The sequence below is a fragment of the Bombus vancouverensis genome, chromosome 2 (assembly GCF_051014615.1).
Source record: "Bombus vancouverensis nearcticus chromosome 2, iyBomVanc1_principal, whole genome shotgun sequence".
NCBI lineage: Eukaryota > Metazoa > Arthropoda > Insecta > Hymenoptera > Apidae > Bombus > Bombus vancouverensis.
The window spans coordinates 8180056-8200020 of NC_134912.1; the positions used below are offsets into that span (position 1 = coordinate 8180056).

General features: G+C 42.8%; 2 protein-coding genes across 2 annotated transcripts in view; one reads left to right on the forward strand and one right to left on the reverse strand.

Annotated features, from left to right (window-relative positions):
* Positions 1-700: 700 nt before the first annotated feature.
* LOC117166260 (RNA-binding protein MEX3B) overlaps positions 701-19965 on the reverse strand; it is a 63166-nt gene continuing 43901 nt past the window's right edge. Inside the window, exon 2 of the mRNA XM_033350071.2 lies at positions 701-6623. Within this exon, the coding sequence (XP_033205962.1) occupies positions 5647-6623 (977 nt within the window). The 3' untranslated portion in view covers positions 701-5646. The remainder of the gene's footprint in view (positions 6624-19965) is intronic.
* Positions 16074-19315, forward strand: LOC143304001 (uncharacterized). Its single transcript, XM_076626277.1, is given in 5 exon segments — positions 16074-16908; positions 16911-16962; positions 17646-17666; positions 17668-17827; positions 17830-19315. Coding segments are annotated over 5 exon segments (426 nt in total). The 5' UTR covers positions 16074-16811; the 3' UTR covers positions 17926-19315.

Genomic DNA, 19965 nt, shown 5'->3' on the forward strand with positions numbered 1-19965 from the left:
GGAATCGCGCGTCGGGAGAAGGGAAGACTGCGTAACGGCAAGCGCGGGCGCGATCTACGTGCGGTCAGCAAGGCTACCTCTGTCAGTTATACGTATGAAACCGCAACTTTCCCAGTGGATCATTCGTGGTACATTGGGAAGACGGCCCTGAGTGAACCGAGTTTCGCTGCACATCGACGCCGTCGAACACGCGCCTCGAAGAGAGCCACGGCTATGGATATTATCGTTGACAAATTGCTTTAATTCTACTACACTTTTCATGCAGACATTTCGTTCTGACGCATGTCGAGGTTGTTTCGCGAGTACAACGAGACGCGCTTCGAATTTTGGCAACCACCCACTGTTATTCCTTTCCACCACCCTTGACATCTCTCGATTTATCTCGCGAGACGTTTTCGGTTTCACCCGTTCTTTCTCCACGTTCGAGCAAGTACCAGCAGTTTTGCCGAGCAAATACCAACACAACCACACAGAGTCCAGCGACGTATTCTCGTCCGTCCGTTCCGCGATCGTCGATAGTCCCCGTCTTTTCTCTAGCACGCGACAAGAACTGCGGCGCGATATTCGAAAATTCCGTCAAAGAAGAAGAAACAAGAAAAAACGCAAGAAGAGCGAAAACTCGCGCCTGTATCTTTTTCGCCTTCATTTTCTTTCCCTTTTTCACTTTTCCTCTCGTACTTTCCCTTCCCCTTCACCCATTCTCACCCCTTTCTCTGATCTCGAATTGCGAGAATCAGATCAGACTTTACGCAGCGAAGTTAATGACAGTTTATCTGGCATGATCTACATATGCATGTACAAGCACGCCGACCGTCTTTCTCTTTTTTCGTCATCTTTTTTGTTTTTTTGTTCCTTTATATTATACTCTGCGCGGCGGCGTCCCCGTATATCGGAACGTAGATGCTAAAGAGAATACCTATAAATATAGTTTATATGTATATATATAGAATATAATATAATAATATAATATAATATAATATAATAATAATAATAATAATATATATAATATAATAATATAATATATGTTTATGTCATCACCATATCTTTTACACTTCTTTTCATTTTCTTTTGCCGTTACCATTCACTCCTTTTCATTCATTCTCACAATCTCTCTAATTTATACTTAACATAGAAAAAATATAGAATTTATTTGCCTCGAACTTAAATATAATAAACCTCTCTCTCTCTCTCCCTTTCTCTCTCTCGAGTGTTGATTATAATATACATATGTATATATATAAGACTTTATTTTCGCGTGTGTTTGATCTATGTGTGTTATATGTGTGTTTATATGTGTTATGTTAGTGCACGTCAGATTACGTCCGCGTGTGTGTATGTTCTTTGAACGTGTATGTACATGTGTACAAGTGTATGGATGTGTGTAAACGTACATTTAGAAGGATTTCATGCGTCTACGCGTGAACTCGTCATTCATACGTGACAGGATGAGTGATGTCCTGCGGAGCAACAAATAATAATATTGTACATACATATCTAATATACATTGGCGCTAAAATGTAGCGCGATTCTGTATGAAAGCTGAGTGTGAACTTGTTCGTAGGGAGTGTATGTATGCCCGTGTGAAAGTGTGTACCTAATGCTTGTGTCTATTTCGATTAACCGGTAGCTCGCGAAGAGAACGCGTTCTTTTTGACAAGAAGGAAGAGTTTTCTCTTGTTTATTATTTCCTTTTGTACGAAAAGAATGACACGGGTAAAGGGGGTGGTTTTTGGACATCAGGGTTTGCTAGGACGGGGTCGTTCAAAACGAAACGCATAATGAACAAAGATATCTGCTGAACGATTAAAAAAAGACATTACAAAATAAAAATAATAATAATCAATATTATAAAATAAAAAACGAAGGGAGCGAGTCTAGGTGAGAAACTACCGAGGCACCCGCTATACAGAGCTGCAGCTCGAACGACCGAAAAAATATCCTCTTTCTATTCGAACATCCGACAACATTGGATGACGTACATTATATATAATATATATATTTTATATGTAATATGTATTAATAATATACCTCGACTTGTTCGGAGCTGCGCCTTGAGCATATCTTTGTTTAAAAATGGCAACGATTGACAAGAAGTTTCCGACGATTTGAAGATAGAAGGAAAACAGAAAAGGAAAAGGAGAGGAACAGCTTCGCGCAGCAGTTGCAGTAACAGACAACGAGGAAGAATCACGTGAATGTGAAAGAATTAGAGGAAAATACAACGGGCGATAGTACTCGACATCGAAGTCAGCATAAATATAAAATAGGAGTCAAAAAAGGGGAAGTAGTTTCGTCCCTCGGTTTTTTTTCTACTTTTAATATCGGGAAAAAAGAAAAAAGAAGCAGGCCAACGCGTTCATCGCGTTCTTCAGCCGATAAAAACCATTCGTCCAGCTTTCTTTCCCTTCTGAAATACGATTACACGAACAAACAACGAGTAACACTGTTCCTCGTTGAAAGAAGAAGAAAAAAAAAGGAAGAAAGTGAATTGTAACACAGCGGGACGTAAAGACACGTACCGGCCACCCTCTCGTTCGTGTTGAACGACGAGTATCGCAATTTCCTTGCCCCAAACGCGCACGCTGGTGGCACATCCAGGAAATCGCGACAATCGTTCGAGAGGATGTCCGCGAGGAAGAACGAGGAAAAGAGATACCGTGAAATAGAAGAACTAAAAATGCAAGTTCGTCCTTCCTCTAGTAGAATGACACATACTAATAGCATCCGATATATATCCATGCGATAGAATAATACAATATGTAATGATATAATCACGACTTGTCGAAAGAAAAGCTAAATATACACGGGTCGTCGATCCCTACAACAAAAAATATATCAAGTTATTACAAGATACAAGTTATTACTCGGATTATTCCTTAGGGCTCGAAGAATACGCTCCTAGGAATCGATCGGCGGCATTATTTCTTTTTTTCTCCTTTCTTTCTTTCTTTTCTTTCCCTTGTTCTCGTACCTTTCAGCAATCAGGGAGAAGTTGGTTCACGCGTTCCCGCGATGCACCGTATAATCTTAAAACATTTTGTTTCCCCTTAAGCGCTGTCTCCTTTTTCCTTTTTCTCTATTTTTCGATTTTTTTTTCTTTAGGTTTGTTTCTTTTTTTTTGCCTTCGCTCTTTTTTATTTTCTTTTTCTTATAGAACTCTTAATAATAATTTTCATTTATTTTGTCGCCTGGCGTGTGTAGCTGTCCCCGACCACCCGTAGGTCCCGTCGACGAAACGCGCGAAAAATACAAAATCTAAATCTCCTCGATAAAATATTATCCTTCTTACTTGTCAGCCTTTTCTTTCCTGACATCATATATATATATGTATATATATATATTATATATAATATATTTATTTATGTTTTTTTTATATTTATAATATATTATTATTATTATTATTATTTCAATTGCTATGTCGCTTATATAAATGTAAGATATAATACTCTAGTAGCGAAGGAACCTGGGTGAGACGGGCACGCCGTTTTTAATAATACTATCATCTAAGTAATTTTGCGGCAAATCGAGGGACACGTGACCACTCACCCTGTATATTCTTTTTTTTTTAAATCTTTCTTCTTTAGTGCGACGTGTGCTTGTTATATATAATGATGAGATCGGCTGTATGTCTGTAATATGTGTACCTGTAATGTGTATGTATAGGTATGAGTGAGCGTGTACTAGGTTATAAGTTACGTCAAATATGGGCAATTTTTTTTCGGTGATCGTTCGCTGCGATTATGTACGACGAGCTCGCAGGTCTCGAAAGTCCATCGTGTGTCGATACATCTACCGATAGAGTCGCTTTCGTGAAAAGTTTTCACTTGTCATGAGATAGGAAGAGTGACGAGATAATAAATATTTCAAGGATATTCTATTTGTTACGATTGCTCGATTAATCCCATAAATTATTAGCAGAGAAACTTCGAAAGCTGAACTATCGAAAGATGCACGACCATCCTCTATATCCCTTTCCATTTTGACACTGTCGTCGATTGAAACCGTTTGATTGATTACCATCAAACACACCTTGCAACCACGTGACAAAATTATACTCGATTCGTCATGGAAACTTTTACAAAACATACAAAAGCATTTTTAACATGTTCTTTGAGATTCACATTGCCTGTTCGTTTAGTTATAAGGGAGAATAATAATAAAGGATCTTCATACGCACCTTCCTTTCTTTTTTTTTTTTTTTTTTTTCAAAATCATCTCGTTTTTATATTATCAGCTGTTCTTACGTCTCCATCTTTGAACTAGCAATCACGTGATCGCAAAAGACGCGAAGAGCGTAGCGATCGAGAGAGCGAATGAACACCACCGCAACTGCGCTTTTGGCTATTCAAAAGCCAAATCATGGCTGATGGAAATCGAAACTCGTAATTTCCATAAAACGTTCAGAACGATAAATAGGACGTTTACGATGATTGGTACGCTTCCTAAATAAAAATATAGAATTCGTAAAAACTTTATTTCTCAGTGTTTGCAAGCACCTTTGATATAGTGTTTTATAATGTTTCGCGGAGAATAACGCAATGGCAATTACGGTTTCAATCGTTCCATGCATCGATACGTGAAAGAAGGACAACATACAAAAATATTCAAAAACTATGAATGTTTCGTTCTCGCACGTATTATTGAAGAGTGCTGACTCTCGTTCGTGGATTGTCAATTATATAAAAAAATAACGTCTAGGCTAATTAAAATGTTGTCGATGGAGATTCGATTGATTCGATTAATTCGTTCCATTCCATTATCTAGACTGCCTTCGATTCGAAAAGAATTTGTAGAAAAATACGAGAATATACCGTGACGTGAATACAATCAGCGAATGGAATGTTATTGCAATCGATATGAAACGCACTACCTTCAATACTAATTCGTATTTTATCCGAGCAAAGTAACATCTCGGTGGTCAACAGTCTCGTTACTACGAAGGTATCGAACCGTGCGCGTCAAACTTTTTCCCGATAGTTCGAAGGCAACCCCATAAGCGGCAAAGCCAAACGAATCGTCCTTCTTTCACGTAACAGAAACATGTGACGTCCACCATGATACGAACACAGAGAACCGAGTGTGTCACTCATTGCTCTCAGTCACGCGTCAGCTCCGACGCCATTCATTCGACGTGTTGATCTTGTGCATAAACCTGCGAGCCAGGATATCTACTACACTTTACGTTATATACCGAAGGTAAAAGTATGAAAACGATGACAATGAATGAGCGAGTATGTTATCTTTCTTTTTAATCTCTCTTTCTCTCCCTCTCTCTCGTTCTATATATTCTTGTAGAACTTAAAAGCTGACTTCGTTGTATTCGGTCGGCGGGAACGACGCGACAAGTTAGCATTTATATCAGGGCATTCCCGGCGCGTAGAAGAGATTATTGGCAGCAGTGGAATTGAGACATTGTGCGCGTCCGCTCCCCCGTTGTCGACGCGAAATCTCACGGCCGTAGTCGTAACGAACGGGGGAACACGAGGCTTTTAATATACGGAAAAATTCGGGGTGGGCGTTCTCCAGCGCCGTCGTTCCTGGATGAGCCGCCAAAAATTGAAGAGCAGATGTTTGTTAATGGTGAGAATCGGTGTTACAGCCGCTGTACCAGAAGTCTGTAGGATCTCTGCTGGCTTTGATCGGTGCTTAAGAGAAGATGCGTAGCGCTTGTAAGACGGGCCTGGAGCAGATGGGGCAGCTAGGATCCGAACTCTCGCAGACCCGGTTGCCGCAGTCCAGGCAAAAATGATTGTGTCCGCATGGTACGAGAGCAGCGGTGACCTCCTTGTCGCCGCACACCACGCATTCTCGTCGTCCACCGCCTAACAGTGAATCCGTAGGTGACGTCGGACTCGCTGACGCCGGCGGTGATGGCCTCGAGGGCAACGGAACGCCCGGGAACGACCAAATCGAAGAGGCGGACGCTGTCTGGGACTCGAACGATGGCGACTCGCCTAGTCCTTCGTCCCTTTCCATACCGGCTCCCCAAATCGCCACCAGATCGTTTAACCCAGGTGCACCGGAACTACTAGACGAGCTGCTGCAACTTCCGCTGCTGGAAAATGCTCCGCTTGATCCGTTCGAACCGTTCGAGCCTGGTGGATCGAGGCAACCAAGGATCGAGCCCAAGCCACCGCGACAGAGCACGCTTAGCAGTTCCGAATCGTCGAGGGTCGTTCCTGTGCCGGTTCTAAGTGCTATGTGTGCCTCGATCTCGCGTCTCGCAGCCTCCACGCTTTCGGGTAGTCCGGTCACCTCGAACACAGGCTCCTTGTCACGACTGGGCGTTACTATGTAGGTATGCGTTTGATGCTGGATTCTCTTGATGGTCGCGCCTTTCGGTCCTACCACCAGGCCCACTACTCTGTACGGGACTCGTACCTGAATCGTCACGTGGCCTGGTACGGACGCTGGTGGTCCAGGAGGTGCGCCCAACAACGCGCCCAACGAGCTCTTGCGCGACGCGCGGATCTGAGAGAAATGCTCCGCGGCTGACAGGATCTCGCGCTTTGCACGCGCCACATCCTCCTTACGTCCGGTTACCACGAACACCGGCTCCTCGCCACGCACAGGGGTCTTGATGTAAGTGTTGGTCTTCGCCCGCAGTGCTTTGATTTTACAACCTGCAATCAAACCAGAAACGATCGTTTAGTTACAAGTTTCTTGGAAACCAACACACGAAATTAAGTTTTCATCGTGTTTTTCTAAGAACGCTATTATATCGAAATGCTAAACGTAATCGACCTTCTCTCCTTCTCTTTTCTTAATTAATTTTATACGCGTATCATATGAATATAGCAAGTCTTATGAATATCGAAATTTAAAGACTATCGTCCTTTCTCACTTCAAGATAAATAGCATTAGTACAAATATGTATGATTTATCTACATATCCTGCAAGTCATTCTTACGAGTCCATCCTTAAGATGAATCCTTTCCATTCACAAAACTACAACCACCTATAAAACGCAATTATACGCCGATATAAATCAAACAAATGACCAGAAGAATCATTAATCAGCAAGGGAATTGCACCTCGCCAAGACGTGCGTCCCAAGTACATATATCTTAATTCGCTCGTACCAACAACCAAGTCATCGAATTATCCTCACGACCCACGCTTCCTCCCATCTCTGCCAAATCAACCGAGAGTCTGAAAAAACTGCATCCTTCCAAGTACACGTAGCTCGCGAGCCTACGACTGATCGCAGTTCTACGGAAGGTGGTTGACGGTGTCGGTGCTCCGTCGGAGGAGCAGACTCTTTGTCATGACGCAATTGTCTGTACGCGGGGAACAACAGACGCATAGCGAGATCTGCGCGTGGTACGAAAAAGGAGAAGCTGTAAGAGAGCGGTGGGATGCCATGTGGAGAGAAGGAAGAAAACGACGGCGGAGAGGCAGAGAGAGGGCAGGGTGCAGGAAACTGGAAGGAAGGAGGTCCCGACCCGGTCTGGTCCTCGGTCTCGCAGACTCTCTGGCCTTGAGCCGGCGCAATGCTAGCAATGCAGGTGAACCACTCCTCTCCCTTTCCTTCTTTCGCGCTCGGCCACCTTCTGCGTTCCGTCTCCTTCCCAGCGTCCAACCTTTCTCCTTCCCGCGGCTATCCTTCGCTGTCTTCGCATCCTCCTCTCCCTTTCTCTCTCTTTCACCAACCTCCCTTTCATTCAGTTCACTCTCTCCTTCGGCGCACCAACGAACGCGCGACACACGCGGAGCTCCCCGCCCCCGGCTTCGCATACCTTTGCCTCCTTCCTATCCGTTTCTCCGCCATCCGAACGATTCCACGTTCATTAGAGAGCATTTTAATTGCGTTTATCGAACGGTCGCCATCGTAAATCACACGACGTTTCTGAACTTGAATCGTACAGGAAAGTTGGATTCTTTCAGGTGGAAATTGGACACGCGATAGATTCGAATACGCTCGAGTGTAATTCGGATAGGTTGTTGGGACGGCACACTATATACGTATACCGTGAACTGGAATTAGTACATTGGGCAGAGTAATACAATTTTGTAACTTTCACAACAGAGACTTTGTGGACGTACAGCAATGTTTTTTTGAAGATTCGAATGATTTCTTGCGAAATATATGGACAAAAAGATGGTTCTCTATGTGGATCGTATGTTTTTTCGTATAACTTCCATTCTGATATTGAAGTGCCAAAGCGATCGATGCTTATGTTATATAATTTCATCGATTTTTCCTACATTTCGTTTTGCGCAGATTTAGCAAATAAGCGGCTTATATAATAATTATCCTAAGAAAGTCAATCAAAATGATCGACCGAACGAGCCACGTATAAATATCACGAAACCGACTATCGATCGTAGCTTTCCACAAAGCCAAAGGGTCATCAGATAGCGACACGCAACTCCATTTATTCGATCAAAATCGGACGACATTTTTGCCCATTGAGTAACGTACCAGAAAGGGAAAGAAAACACTGACTGAAAACGTTCTTTGGATCGTTTAGACGGTTCCCTTGCTTCACTACGCAGTCCTTGCGCGACGCGACAATGTCACGGGCGTCCACGGCTCTTCAGGGACGGCCGCTGCGGCACAATCTTGACATCGATATGGCCTTAACTGCACGCCACGACGCGGTTCGAAGCGTTTAAACGCGAGAGGAAAGGGACATAAGTTGCGACGCGAGGTCGTCTCGGGGGCGCGAGCGTAATTGCGACCATAACCAGAGATAGGGTCGTTCTCATCCGCGGTATTCTCCTAAATTCGGGAAATTTATCGTGGAAAAGTACCGTGTTCTCTTCGTTCATGTTCAGCTTTATTTTGTTCGTTCTCGACCGACTTTTTATAAAATTCCTTAGATTTTAGAAACATAAGAATTACGATTTTATTCTACAGATTTTCTTATCCCAATTCGTTACTAGGATTCCTAATCTCTCGGGTGTAATCATTTCTTTTATCTATGTATAGAAGTTACAAATAAATCGCATCGTAACTATATTTGCAAAGATTGCAATCGATCTAACTGGCATTAATTTGTTTCTGTTAATTTTGAACGCAATAATCCTAGAGGATTTTCGTCAACAAATGACTCGTTTAATCGATTGAAACATAACAAATCCTTCTTTCGTTGGAAAACGAAATTGAGATTAACAAAGAAGGTGGAACGAGTATACAGCCGGAATTTTTACTGTGAGTGTCGTTAGTCACGCAGACATAACGCTATTATTGTACTATAGAAACTGCGTAATAATAGACGACCAAGGAATTGATCACGTTCGTTAATCAAAGCGTCTTTTTCCCAACGATTTTAGATTTTGCGCACATGCACGCACTAGTCTTGAGTCACCAAGTGAAAAGTGTGTGACGGTTAAACGCAAAAATATTTGAAGAAAGTAAGGAGAAACGCGTCCACGCATGTCCTCGAATCGCTAGGGTAAATCCTGTTTCAGTTTCATCGATCACGCTTTATTTTCGGAACCCATTGTACCCAACCTTCTCTTCTGTCTCGTTTCTTCCTTCCAGCCGGTTTACCTTCGACGATTATATTCATTCAACGGTTACCCACGTTCCCGCTCCTCCACCCCTTTCACAGTTTTTCTCTCAACCGCTGAATCTCCATATACGAGACACACCACTGTAAGGTTTGTGGTTCTTTGAAACCCTTCCCCGGCGCATGCAGGTCCGATTTCGATAAACTCGCGGGACCGCGAAGGATGCGTCGCGTTAACACGCCGCAGAACTTTCAAGAGACCTTGAAGAAACACGGGCAAAAGTAGCGCCCAATGGGAGGAAATTACAACGTTGCCCGCGTCTCATTACCAAACCAATTTAGTCTGCCGTTTGAAGAACGAGAAGCTGACAAACGAAAATTGTGTTCTTTCGTTCGAAATTTCCGCGACCAAAAATTACCCGACTATATATTCGTCCCACTTTCTTCGTTAACGCCATAAATTCTCGCTCAAGGATTCGATATAGCGTCGCCAGCGCGTATTTCATTTTGAGATCAGTGCGTTTGCCAAAAGTATGCAATTCCTCTGTTGGTAGCTAAACGAGGTTACGATCTTCGATTAAATCGGAATGTTCTACGATCGAGAACTCGTATCCTGAAAGGCTGAAACGCGAACACCGGATAACACTCGTGTGACTATTGAGTTGAAAAACGGTGGAAAAGAGGAGGGAGGTATATGGAGGGCAATTTTCATGAAAATTCTCACAATCGAAGTTGGAATCGTGCGATATCGCATGCCAATGACTAGGTGCACTGGCCAGAACGTGTAGTAGCGATAAAACGCTGCGGGGGAAAGTCGGTCGTAATTCTAGCTGGCAAATTGTTAAGACGAGCTGGCCACGGCACAAGGGTAACCATTATTATCCGTAATCTGAAGAGGCATAAATTTGCCCAAGGATACAACGGCGAGATGCCTCCCGGCCGGCCGTGGGGTAGACGAGAAGAAAGACGTAGAAATCGAGGGGAATAAAAATTAGAGGGCTGACTAGTCTGCGGAGAACCGTTCTGTATCGGTGCCTCATCAGACTTATAAAAATAACGCTTGATAGGATTTTGATTGAACGAAGAATTTGTTTCGTTAACCATTATAAGACTCTTAATTAAATAGACTATGCTTTGTACATAATATGTATATATATACAGCTATATCTATGTGAATTTAAGAAATAAAAAATTTTAATTAAATTAATATATATAATATACCATAAATGTAGTTTATAAAGATATTTATGGAAATTTAATTTGACAGATTTGATTAATTTTTTAAATCGTCGCCGTTGAATTTTGCTTCTTCTTAATATTCCCATTAATAATAATTTTAGTATTAATAAATTCTCTATGCCAATCAAATATTGAATATTCCTCGTCATTTTAATCTTTTGACGAAGTTCCAAAATTGTACGTTTTCCTTAATTAAAATTCAATTACTAATAATAGATTTAAACCGTGCAAGTGTTCGAACGCACCAAATCGCAAGATGCTATAAAACACGACAGCGAATCGCGTAATAAACCTATCGGTTACCGTTAATTGACCATAAGCTAGGCAATATAATTTGTCCAACTACTGAATAATGTATACGGATTCAGGAATGTCAAAGAGGAACGCTCGTCCCAGTGAGTTAATAACATGTCTCGGAACGGCACATTATAAAGTTCAACTAAATGCATAATGCGATCGAGTCCAAGCATATATCCACACATTTTTCATTGTAAAATTGTGTAAAATTCATTATCTACTATGCACGTGAAACTTCAATATTCAACTCCCTTGGCACAATTCAAATCGTTTACAGACACTGTGAATTTTGCGATTTACAAGCATGATATGGAAGAATGAGAGCTTCGTATAAATACCTCTAAAAATAGTCGACCTTCGTTAACTAGAAATTCCTTAACTACCATTGCATAAGCAACAAATATAACTCTCGCAAATACACTTGAGATTCTTCGACATTAAATCTCTGCAATTTCGAAAGGTAACGGAAAGTTCGAAGGGTAACTCCTGACTAGAGTTTGTACTTCCATGCATTTATAGGAAATTTGAACGTGCGCAAGTTCACACAATGCAGATAAGTATAGACATATTTATAAGACATATATATAGATAAGATATAAATATAACATTCAGAGATACATAAAGTATCGAAACTAGACGATAATATTTTGTAAGTGAAGCAAATTCCTATTTAGGCTCCACTTTTTTTAGCTGTATTCATAAAAATATAATCGAAATCCGCGGTTTATCGATGGTGTACAAGCTTAACGCTTCTAAAAAGAAATAGTAACGAAAATCATAAACTGACGCTTGGAATCGGAGGTAACCGCGATCGATGATCGTCTTTCATCGCGAAACGGCATATAAACGACGGATAGGCCGTCGAGTTTCCGTTTATCCAAGCTTCTCCCCCGTTCCGGAAATTCGCCTACAGCGAATTAGGGCGGTTCGGTTGGCTAAATAACTCTGAGAAGGCAGGTGGACGAGGATCGGTATAAGCACACCGATAGGAGTGGCATTCACGAGCACATGCATCCGAAGAACAGCCGGGAGGAAATGAGAAATGGAAAGAAAGAAGAGGCAGAAAAGAGGACGAACGAAGACACGCTGTTAAAGAAGAAGGCAATATCGTCGACTACGACGACGACGACGAAGAAGTAGAAGGTTGCTCCCCGTGGTCGAAGAAGGTGGCTGCTAACTCGATGGTGGTACCGATGATTGTAGTAGTGGTAGTTCGGATGGAGGAAGAGAAGGTGGGGCGTGGGTCGCAGACAGTTGAAGGGCCGCGGCCAAGGTGAGGTGAGACGAAGAGAAAAGTGAGTGGAAGAGAAAGAGGAGTGAAAGAGACTGCATCGAAGAGAACGCAAGGCGCCTTTTGCCTTTGTCTGCCTCTATCGAAGGGACCAAAAGGGACGAAAGAGAGGATCGACCGGGACCTGAGCAGCTCGACCCGATCCTTCGTCCTTTCTTCGTCTTCGAATTCTTCTTCTCCTTTTTCTTTCGCATCTTTTTGCACGCACCGCGAAATCGTAAAGGACGAAAAGGGAGTAATAGGTTCGGCAGAATGTTCGACTTCGGTCTCGAAATGAATTATGCTCGTGATTCGAATCGACGATCGTCCGGATACACGCTACGACCCGAAGCTTTCCGATCGTACGAATGATTTAGTCGATCTGGTTACACGTTCGTCATGATACTACTATAACAGCAACGCAACGTTGATCTGGTTGAAAGGATCGAGAACCAATCGTTCTAGAAAATGTATGTATATAATACGCATAAAAATCGTAATAAAGGTCCACGTCACTTCGGCCGTATGTCTATGGCATCTCGTTGTGATGTCGCAAAACAAGATTCGCTATTCCGTTGATTTCTTTCTTATTCATTCAAGGTGCCATTCACGTAACCGATGCACGTGAAGCACGTGGTCTGTTCTCCGGTCGAGTACAATACCGAGCAAAGCCCTCTCGAGAGTGCAGTTTGGACCTTCTATTCCCACGATACGTCACTCTCCCTCGAATGACGTTGCTGAAATCTGCAGCAGCCGCTAGTAGCAGCGGCTCTCTTTCCAGAGGCCGCTGGATCAATAGTTACACGCTTCTATAGCCGGCAGCTGGATTATATACGCGTCTTAGAAACTAGCGGTCATAGTGTACAGTTCGCACACATTGGTCGGCGTTATCGACAGATTTGCGATATCTACACGCTAAACTTGCCAAGCTCGTTACTTTGATCCGACCACGTTTCCACCGGCCATTATATAGAGCACCGATTACGCGTCTACAATTGATCGATATCAAAATTCCGATCGTTCGCGAAGCTGTTCCTGACATTCCCACTTTGTATGCCTCTCCATCCCTTGCATTTCCCTCAAATTCCTACGTATGAGCCTACTGACGATGTTCCGAGAATAAGGTTCCAAAAAAGGATACTTCTCCGGTTGAGATACAAAAATTCTGTAGCTACCATACTTCTTAGAAACGCACAAGGTAGTACATTTTCAAGCGTAGGAAGGAGGAGGGAAAAAGGTCGTGTAAGAGGGTCAGAAACTCGGAGGGCCATCAGCTGGTCTTTTGCTTTAATTACAGCCACCAAATGCCTTGCCTGAGAGATACTCGTCGTTTCCTCGACGACTGGCCGACGACCGTGGGCGGTATCGATGTAGTCGACCCGAAAAAGACCGCTAAGGATCGGAATCGTTCGTTTACCTCTCGTTTTACTGATTTAGCCAACCATGAATGTCAGCGAACGAAAGTATCGCTGATGCCATTTTAAATCTAATATCAATCTCAACCATGACTATAACATATCTCTTTCCAAGTTCTTAAGTTTATTCTCATTGTATTTTTGTACAGTTGATTAAACTCGCTAGTTTAGTCCACTCACAGTTACTATAATTATAAGAGATATTTTTAATATAACTATGGTTGTTTCAATATCCTTGCTTACCCCTCGTTTTGTTTTCCTCTCTAAATATTTTATTGAAACGCATAAACTCGAAAAACCCACGGTTCTGTCAGTAAAAAACTTTAGAGTCTTGTTGCCAAATTTCCGATACCTAAGAACGTTTAACAATACCATATAAAATATTCTACCTGATACTTTCGTACAGTAAAAATCACTGCTAAATAACGTTATTTTAAGTGCGCTATTTATGAGCCGTAAATAAGACATCCAATAATTTTCCAAACCTGTTCGACATAAGTATCAACGACCCGGTCCCAAACCGGAAAATATGCATTCCAATGACTAGAAAAAACTACGTTTGCCACGTTTATGATACAAAACAAATGTGAAACGATGTTCAGATACAAGGCGCTCCGGTCGCTACATGGCGTAGTAAGTTTATTTAGGACCGTGGGCCCTTAAAGTAGCGGTACCCTTTGGCGTCTCTGGACATTCGTGCGTCGGTACGTCTGCTCGTGGGGCACGAGCCGCGTGGATATCACGAGTTTCTCAGGCAGGTCAGTGAAACTGCGCCGTCAAGTTGAAGGCCAACACCCCCACAATGCAACGGCCGAGTACCACCGCTCGCCCCACTACCTCGCCCGATCCTCAACCACTTTATTCTCTCCTCCCTTTCCGCGCCATATCGTCCCTTCCTCGTCACGTCGCCTCTCGGTTTCCCCCTTCCTCCCAACATGCTGGCCAAGTCGCTGGAACATCCGAGGAAACTCCAATAACGCCGATAAACTCGCGAGTCACGAGTGTTGGTTGCTCGTGACGGAGACTAGGCTAAAAACGAGCAACGGCACGTCGATCGCATGGCTGGCTTCCATTTATTTCCTTCAATCTTTCTCCTTTTTATGGAACATTAATCATGGAGTTCGTAGAAAAATACGAACTCTAAATAGACTGTGCTATCGTAGAATAGCTTAATGAATTAGCTACTAAAGAGATTTGATTATACGTAAGTGCAATTGAAGTAGAAAAATTTTAAACTCGTGGAACAAGTAGCCACAACGTGATCAACGTGCACCACGTCCGACGCACGGTCATGGTGATATCCACTAGCTTCCAGGAAAACTAGTCACTGATTGGTCGGACTCAGCGCCAATCGTAGACGTCCTTTGAACGTGAGCATAGCTGGCTGAGTTTAGGTACGAATGTACAAACGAGTGGTCATTCGTGCGCCGACCACCGAGTTGAACGGATGCATTGCGCAGGTGCGTACTTATGTACATTCTTGCTTCTATTTCCCTTTCCCCTCTCTTCCTTTCTCCACTTCCCTCTTTACATACACGTTTCCCTTCATCACCCCCTCTGACCCCTTTCGAAGGCCAGAAATTCCAGCCTCTTCTTGAAATAGATCGATGACACTCGTCTGAACAATCCCGTGCGTGTGCACGCATCGTTTCGTTATGCGTAGCTCTCTTTCTCGCGCGTGTGCACGGTCGTGTCTATACACGATCTGTAGATGCATCTACATATATATACATACAAGCGGTATCCACGTGTACATATAGATACATACATGTATGTGTATATATATACGTGTCTCGCTCGCGACTCTCTCGGGGCCGATGTCTCTGAAATAACCGAGCGAGGCACACTCGCCGGACAGGGGGATAAGGTGCAATGCACGCACCCGTTCACTGTGGCCTCTCTTTCTCGCGTTCTCTCTTCTACCCTCCCACCGCCAATGTCTCCTTCTGCCACGTTTCCTTCTTTCTTCGTCTGTCGGGCACCGCGTCCATTTTTCCCTTTCCCTCGCGCAGCCGCTGCAACTGCAGTTGCATCCGACAGTGTCTCGAATGGCAGTGGGGGTCACACTATATTAAGATTGAACTCCACTGACACGGCCGCCCAACTGCGTTCATTCTCCTCCTACTCTTTCTTCTCCTATCTTTCTCTGTCTGTCCCGTGACCAGCCTTTCTTTCTTCTCCCTTTCTTTCCAACCGCGCACGCTATGCCTATCTCGCCGACCCCTCTCGCTCTTTCTCACTCTCTCTTTCTCTATCCGATACGTCCGCTATCCGGCCCGATACGCGACGACTGTACCAGTGTGTGTTTCGTGTTCCATAGAGAACGTTCTAGACACATACACGCTACTATACACGTACTCACACATAAGAAAGGATACACATTGTGTGCCGTCTCGGGGTCTCGCGATAGAAAAATCAGATTACGAAAGACCGTTGATTTTCTACCGCGGGAACGTGTTACGTGTCGTCGGAAAGGGCGCGGAGGAAATGGCCAGCTTGGTCACGCTGCAACGAAGGACGCGGTACTTACTCGCAGGCCGAGGGACTCGCGGATGCGCACGGGTGCTCGTGCAAAGACGATATGGAAACAACGTTCCAGTAAAAAGTACTTAGGGGAATCGAGCTATTATCTCTGCCCCTTATTTTCTCCTTTTATCTGTCGTTATATTACCGTCCAAGAAGTAGGAATTTAGATTCTATCGATTTCTCAACCTCGAGTACACCTCCTACTCGTCAAAATAGGTTCCGATTACTATTTAATGTATCTTATCCGTTCATCGAAACGGAAGACGTCTTCGCAATCACCATCCCGCTCCTTGGTAAATATCGATTTTCATCGCCACCAAAGAGCAACGATATATCGAACGGGGGAACGATAGCAAACGACTTAAATCGTGTCTCGAATATCGCGAAGTTTACGGGACACGGTTGTCTCCTGTCCTCCATTCACGGTTAGATCAGTTTTCTCGACTACGATATACCACCGCCTGCGGCCAATTATCTTACGCTGGGCGCAGTTAAAGTTGAAACCAATATGGAAGAAAGTTGCAAAATAACGAGCCACGCTTAACTCGTGGCCGATGATTCATTATTGTGGTTCGTGAGGGGGGGGCCGTATTCGCCACGGGACTTATGCGGACAGCATGGTTCAGTTATAATTACACGATATTGGATGTCACGATATTAATGAGCCACGGCGGATATAATGGGACGTGCTGCCCACCGTGGAAGCCACTCCGCCCAACGAGTGGCTCTCCCGATCGTTCTCGAGAGAAACCGAAGGGTGAGTCATTCGTCGATCGACCTACCTCAAACCTTTGCCGACCGGACGACCGGAGACATGTGCTTCTCCATCTCTGTTTCTCCCTCTCCCACTGTCTTCTCTCTGTCAGAAAACAGGTAGCACACCATAGCGCCTATCGGCCATATTAGATTTTCTCCTCCACGCTTTTGCGACAATACGTGCAAACGTATTCCTCTCTTGGGAATATCAGCGAGTCTTTCGTCGTTCGTCAAGAATATAAACATAAACCCAGCAAATACATAGAAGCGGTTCGATACTTTTGTTTCAAGGTGGAGGGACGATCGGGACGCCGCTGCCCGTTGAGTGGATTGTCTTGTAAACCTTTTCATTGAAATATGAAACCAGGCGCCTAGCATTGTATACGTATGTTTACCTTGTCGACAAGTATTTATTGGCCGGCAAGTACAAGCGTCTCGTGTTTGAATGATTTAGCTACTTTCGATAGTTGCTCGACCAGTCCTCTTGAAATATAACGTGAATTTCTTTCTTTTTCTTTTTTTTTTTTTTTTTTCAAAATAACAAACTAGTATTTTTCATTTTCGAAGAATATTCCGTCTTTCTTCCGTCATCGAAGGTCCCAAAAGTCGACAATAGCATGAAATGGTGCAGAGCAACTCTTTGTTTGTCGCTACATATGTGCTCCAGCAATATTTTCCGTGCAGCATGTAGAACGTTAAGCTAGGATGGCAAAGCCGGGGATAAATCGATTACAACCGAACGTCAACGAAACTGTCCCCTGACCTGGAAGAAGGGTAGGAAAAGTGCGCGACCCCTCGAGCCAGGGGTATGCCCCATCAGCTGTGCCTCCAGCTGTAGGCCACTTCGAATGCAAAAAAGCACGTCGAAGGGGGGGGTGAGAACTGTGGTTCGAACGTGTATCGATCAAAGACTGGTCTCTCTTCTCCCTCTCTCTCTCTCTCGCCATTTTCTCTCTACAGATGAGATTCGTTCCCGAGGGAGCAAATAAAATGGCACGAGACACGACCAGTTACCCGCTCCTCCGGCTTAAACGTTAGCCAACCCCACGCGATCCTTTTTCTCCTGCTTTGTTCTTCGCCCTATTTCGCGGAGTTTCCTCGTCCTTCCACTTCGTCTCGGGGCTTTATGCGATATCTCATTCCCATCGACCTGACGTTCCCCTATTTCGTTGGGGCTGTCTCAAGGTTCGGAAACCTCGAAAAGTCGATGAAATTCGACGCTGGGACGCGAGGTTCTCATCAAAAACTCGAAACAAGACGCCTTTTCTACGTGGCGCGTTCTACTATTTCGTTTCTTCTGAGAAGTTTTTACGTATTTGAATTTACAGCGGTGAATATTTTCTACGTGACACGTTCTATTACTTTGTTTCTTTCCGTGTTTTGTAATATTTATGTATCTAAATCTAGGGTAATATCTTCTATGCGACGCATTTTGTTTTTTCCTTGTTTTGTTACTGGAACCTATCCTGAGTAATTTTTATATACCTAAATCTGGGGTAATATTTTCTATGCAACGCATTTTACTATTTTGTTTTTTTTTCCTTGCTTCGTTGCTGGATCCTATTTTGAGTAATTTTTGTGTGCCAAGTCTGGGATGATGAGTACATATAGGGTTCGCTGAAGAGATATTCAACCTCCTGGGAAAGGGAAGCCTCAGGGAGTCTGATACTTTGGGAAATGAACGAGTATTTCTATAAAGATTGATGGAGAATACGTGATCTGAATAATATTTGCCAATAAGAGTGCTAAACCTACTGAATAGGTGAATGATTGAACTTTTGTTGGAAATATTGTGTGTGCGAACGCTTGTGAAAATATACGGTAAAGAGTAATGATTCTAAAGGCATAATGTTCCTGTGTTTACATAAAGACAATCAAAAGGGTACCTTTTCAATCGAGTATGCTTTCAGGAAGGAGTAAGCAGCTAAGAACGTCATGGATCAATGTATATTTAACGCAGAATAGCTAGTATATTATACTGAATATCTAACTTACATAACACGTTAGAGCTTTTAAGATATTGGATACCTGATTGACATCGAGTCACAAAGTAATCTGAATGGATGACTTTCAAATTATTTCAGCAGACTCCATGGATGGCTTTCATAATGCACGCTTTATTGTGTCAATCTTCCATGAATCTAAGTAATAAAGAGTGCATTTTAACAATGCTGAGTAACATCTAGAAACGAATGATTCACTGAATGTTAATGTCTGCTTGATTCAAGGCACTACCTGTATCACGATCACTTCCTTTAAATAAATTTAAGATTGTTTTTAAAATAACTGAAATTTTCACCTGATTGCTAGTAACTTACGAAGATACCACGTACTTATTTTCTATTTCTTTACAAGGGAACAGTATCTTTATTCAAAATGATCAAAAAGATGAAACCTAACGAGAAGTTCCTTTTACCTAGTAGATATTATAATGTACACTTTACTTGAATTAATTTATATAGTTTTCCATATAAAACAAAGAGAGGGGAGTAGAAGCAGAAGACAAGGACGAAGAAAAGTGTAATTATTGGGAAATAAAATACAAATAAAGATAAGAAATAGATAAGCAACGAATGATGGAGCAAATGTAGAAGTAAATGTAGGAATAAATAAAGTGTGATGGGTAGAATATTTACGTAGTGGTAAAGTAATGAATTGATATAATTTTATGCTACTGTGGTTATCTGTACGTTAGTTTTAATCTTTTTTTATATTTGTAAATCGTAGAAAACCAAATCCAATTTTTGTGCTATCAGACTGAAATAAATAAATACGATAATATATGTGTTTTCACAATACATACATTCTGCAAATTTTTGCACCTTAAAATTTCTTATAAACGCATAAACATCCGCGGTTTAATTGGTTTCAACAATCGATTTCCTATCATCTGATCATCAACGCAACTTTCGACAAACGATCCACGGAGATGATAGTAACCAACATTTGATGGACTAGTTTCCCTGTTCACCGAAGTCAAGCGGCATTTGTAGCGTACAAGAAG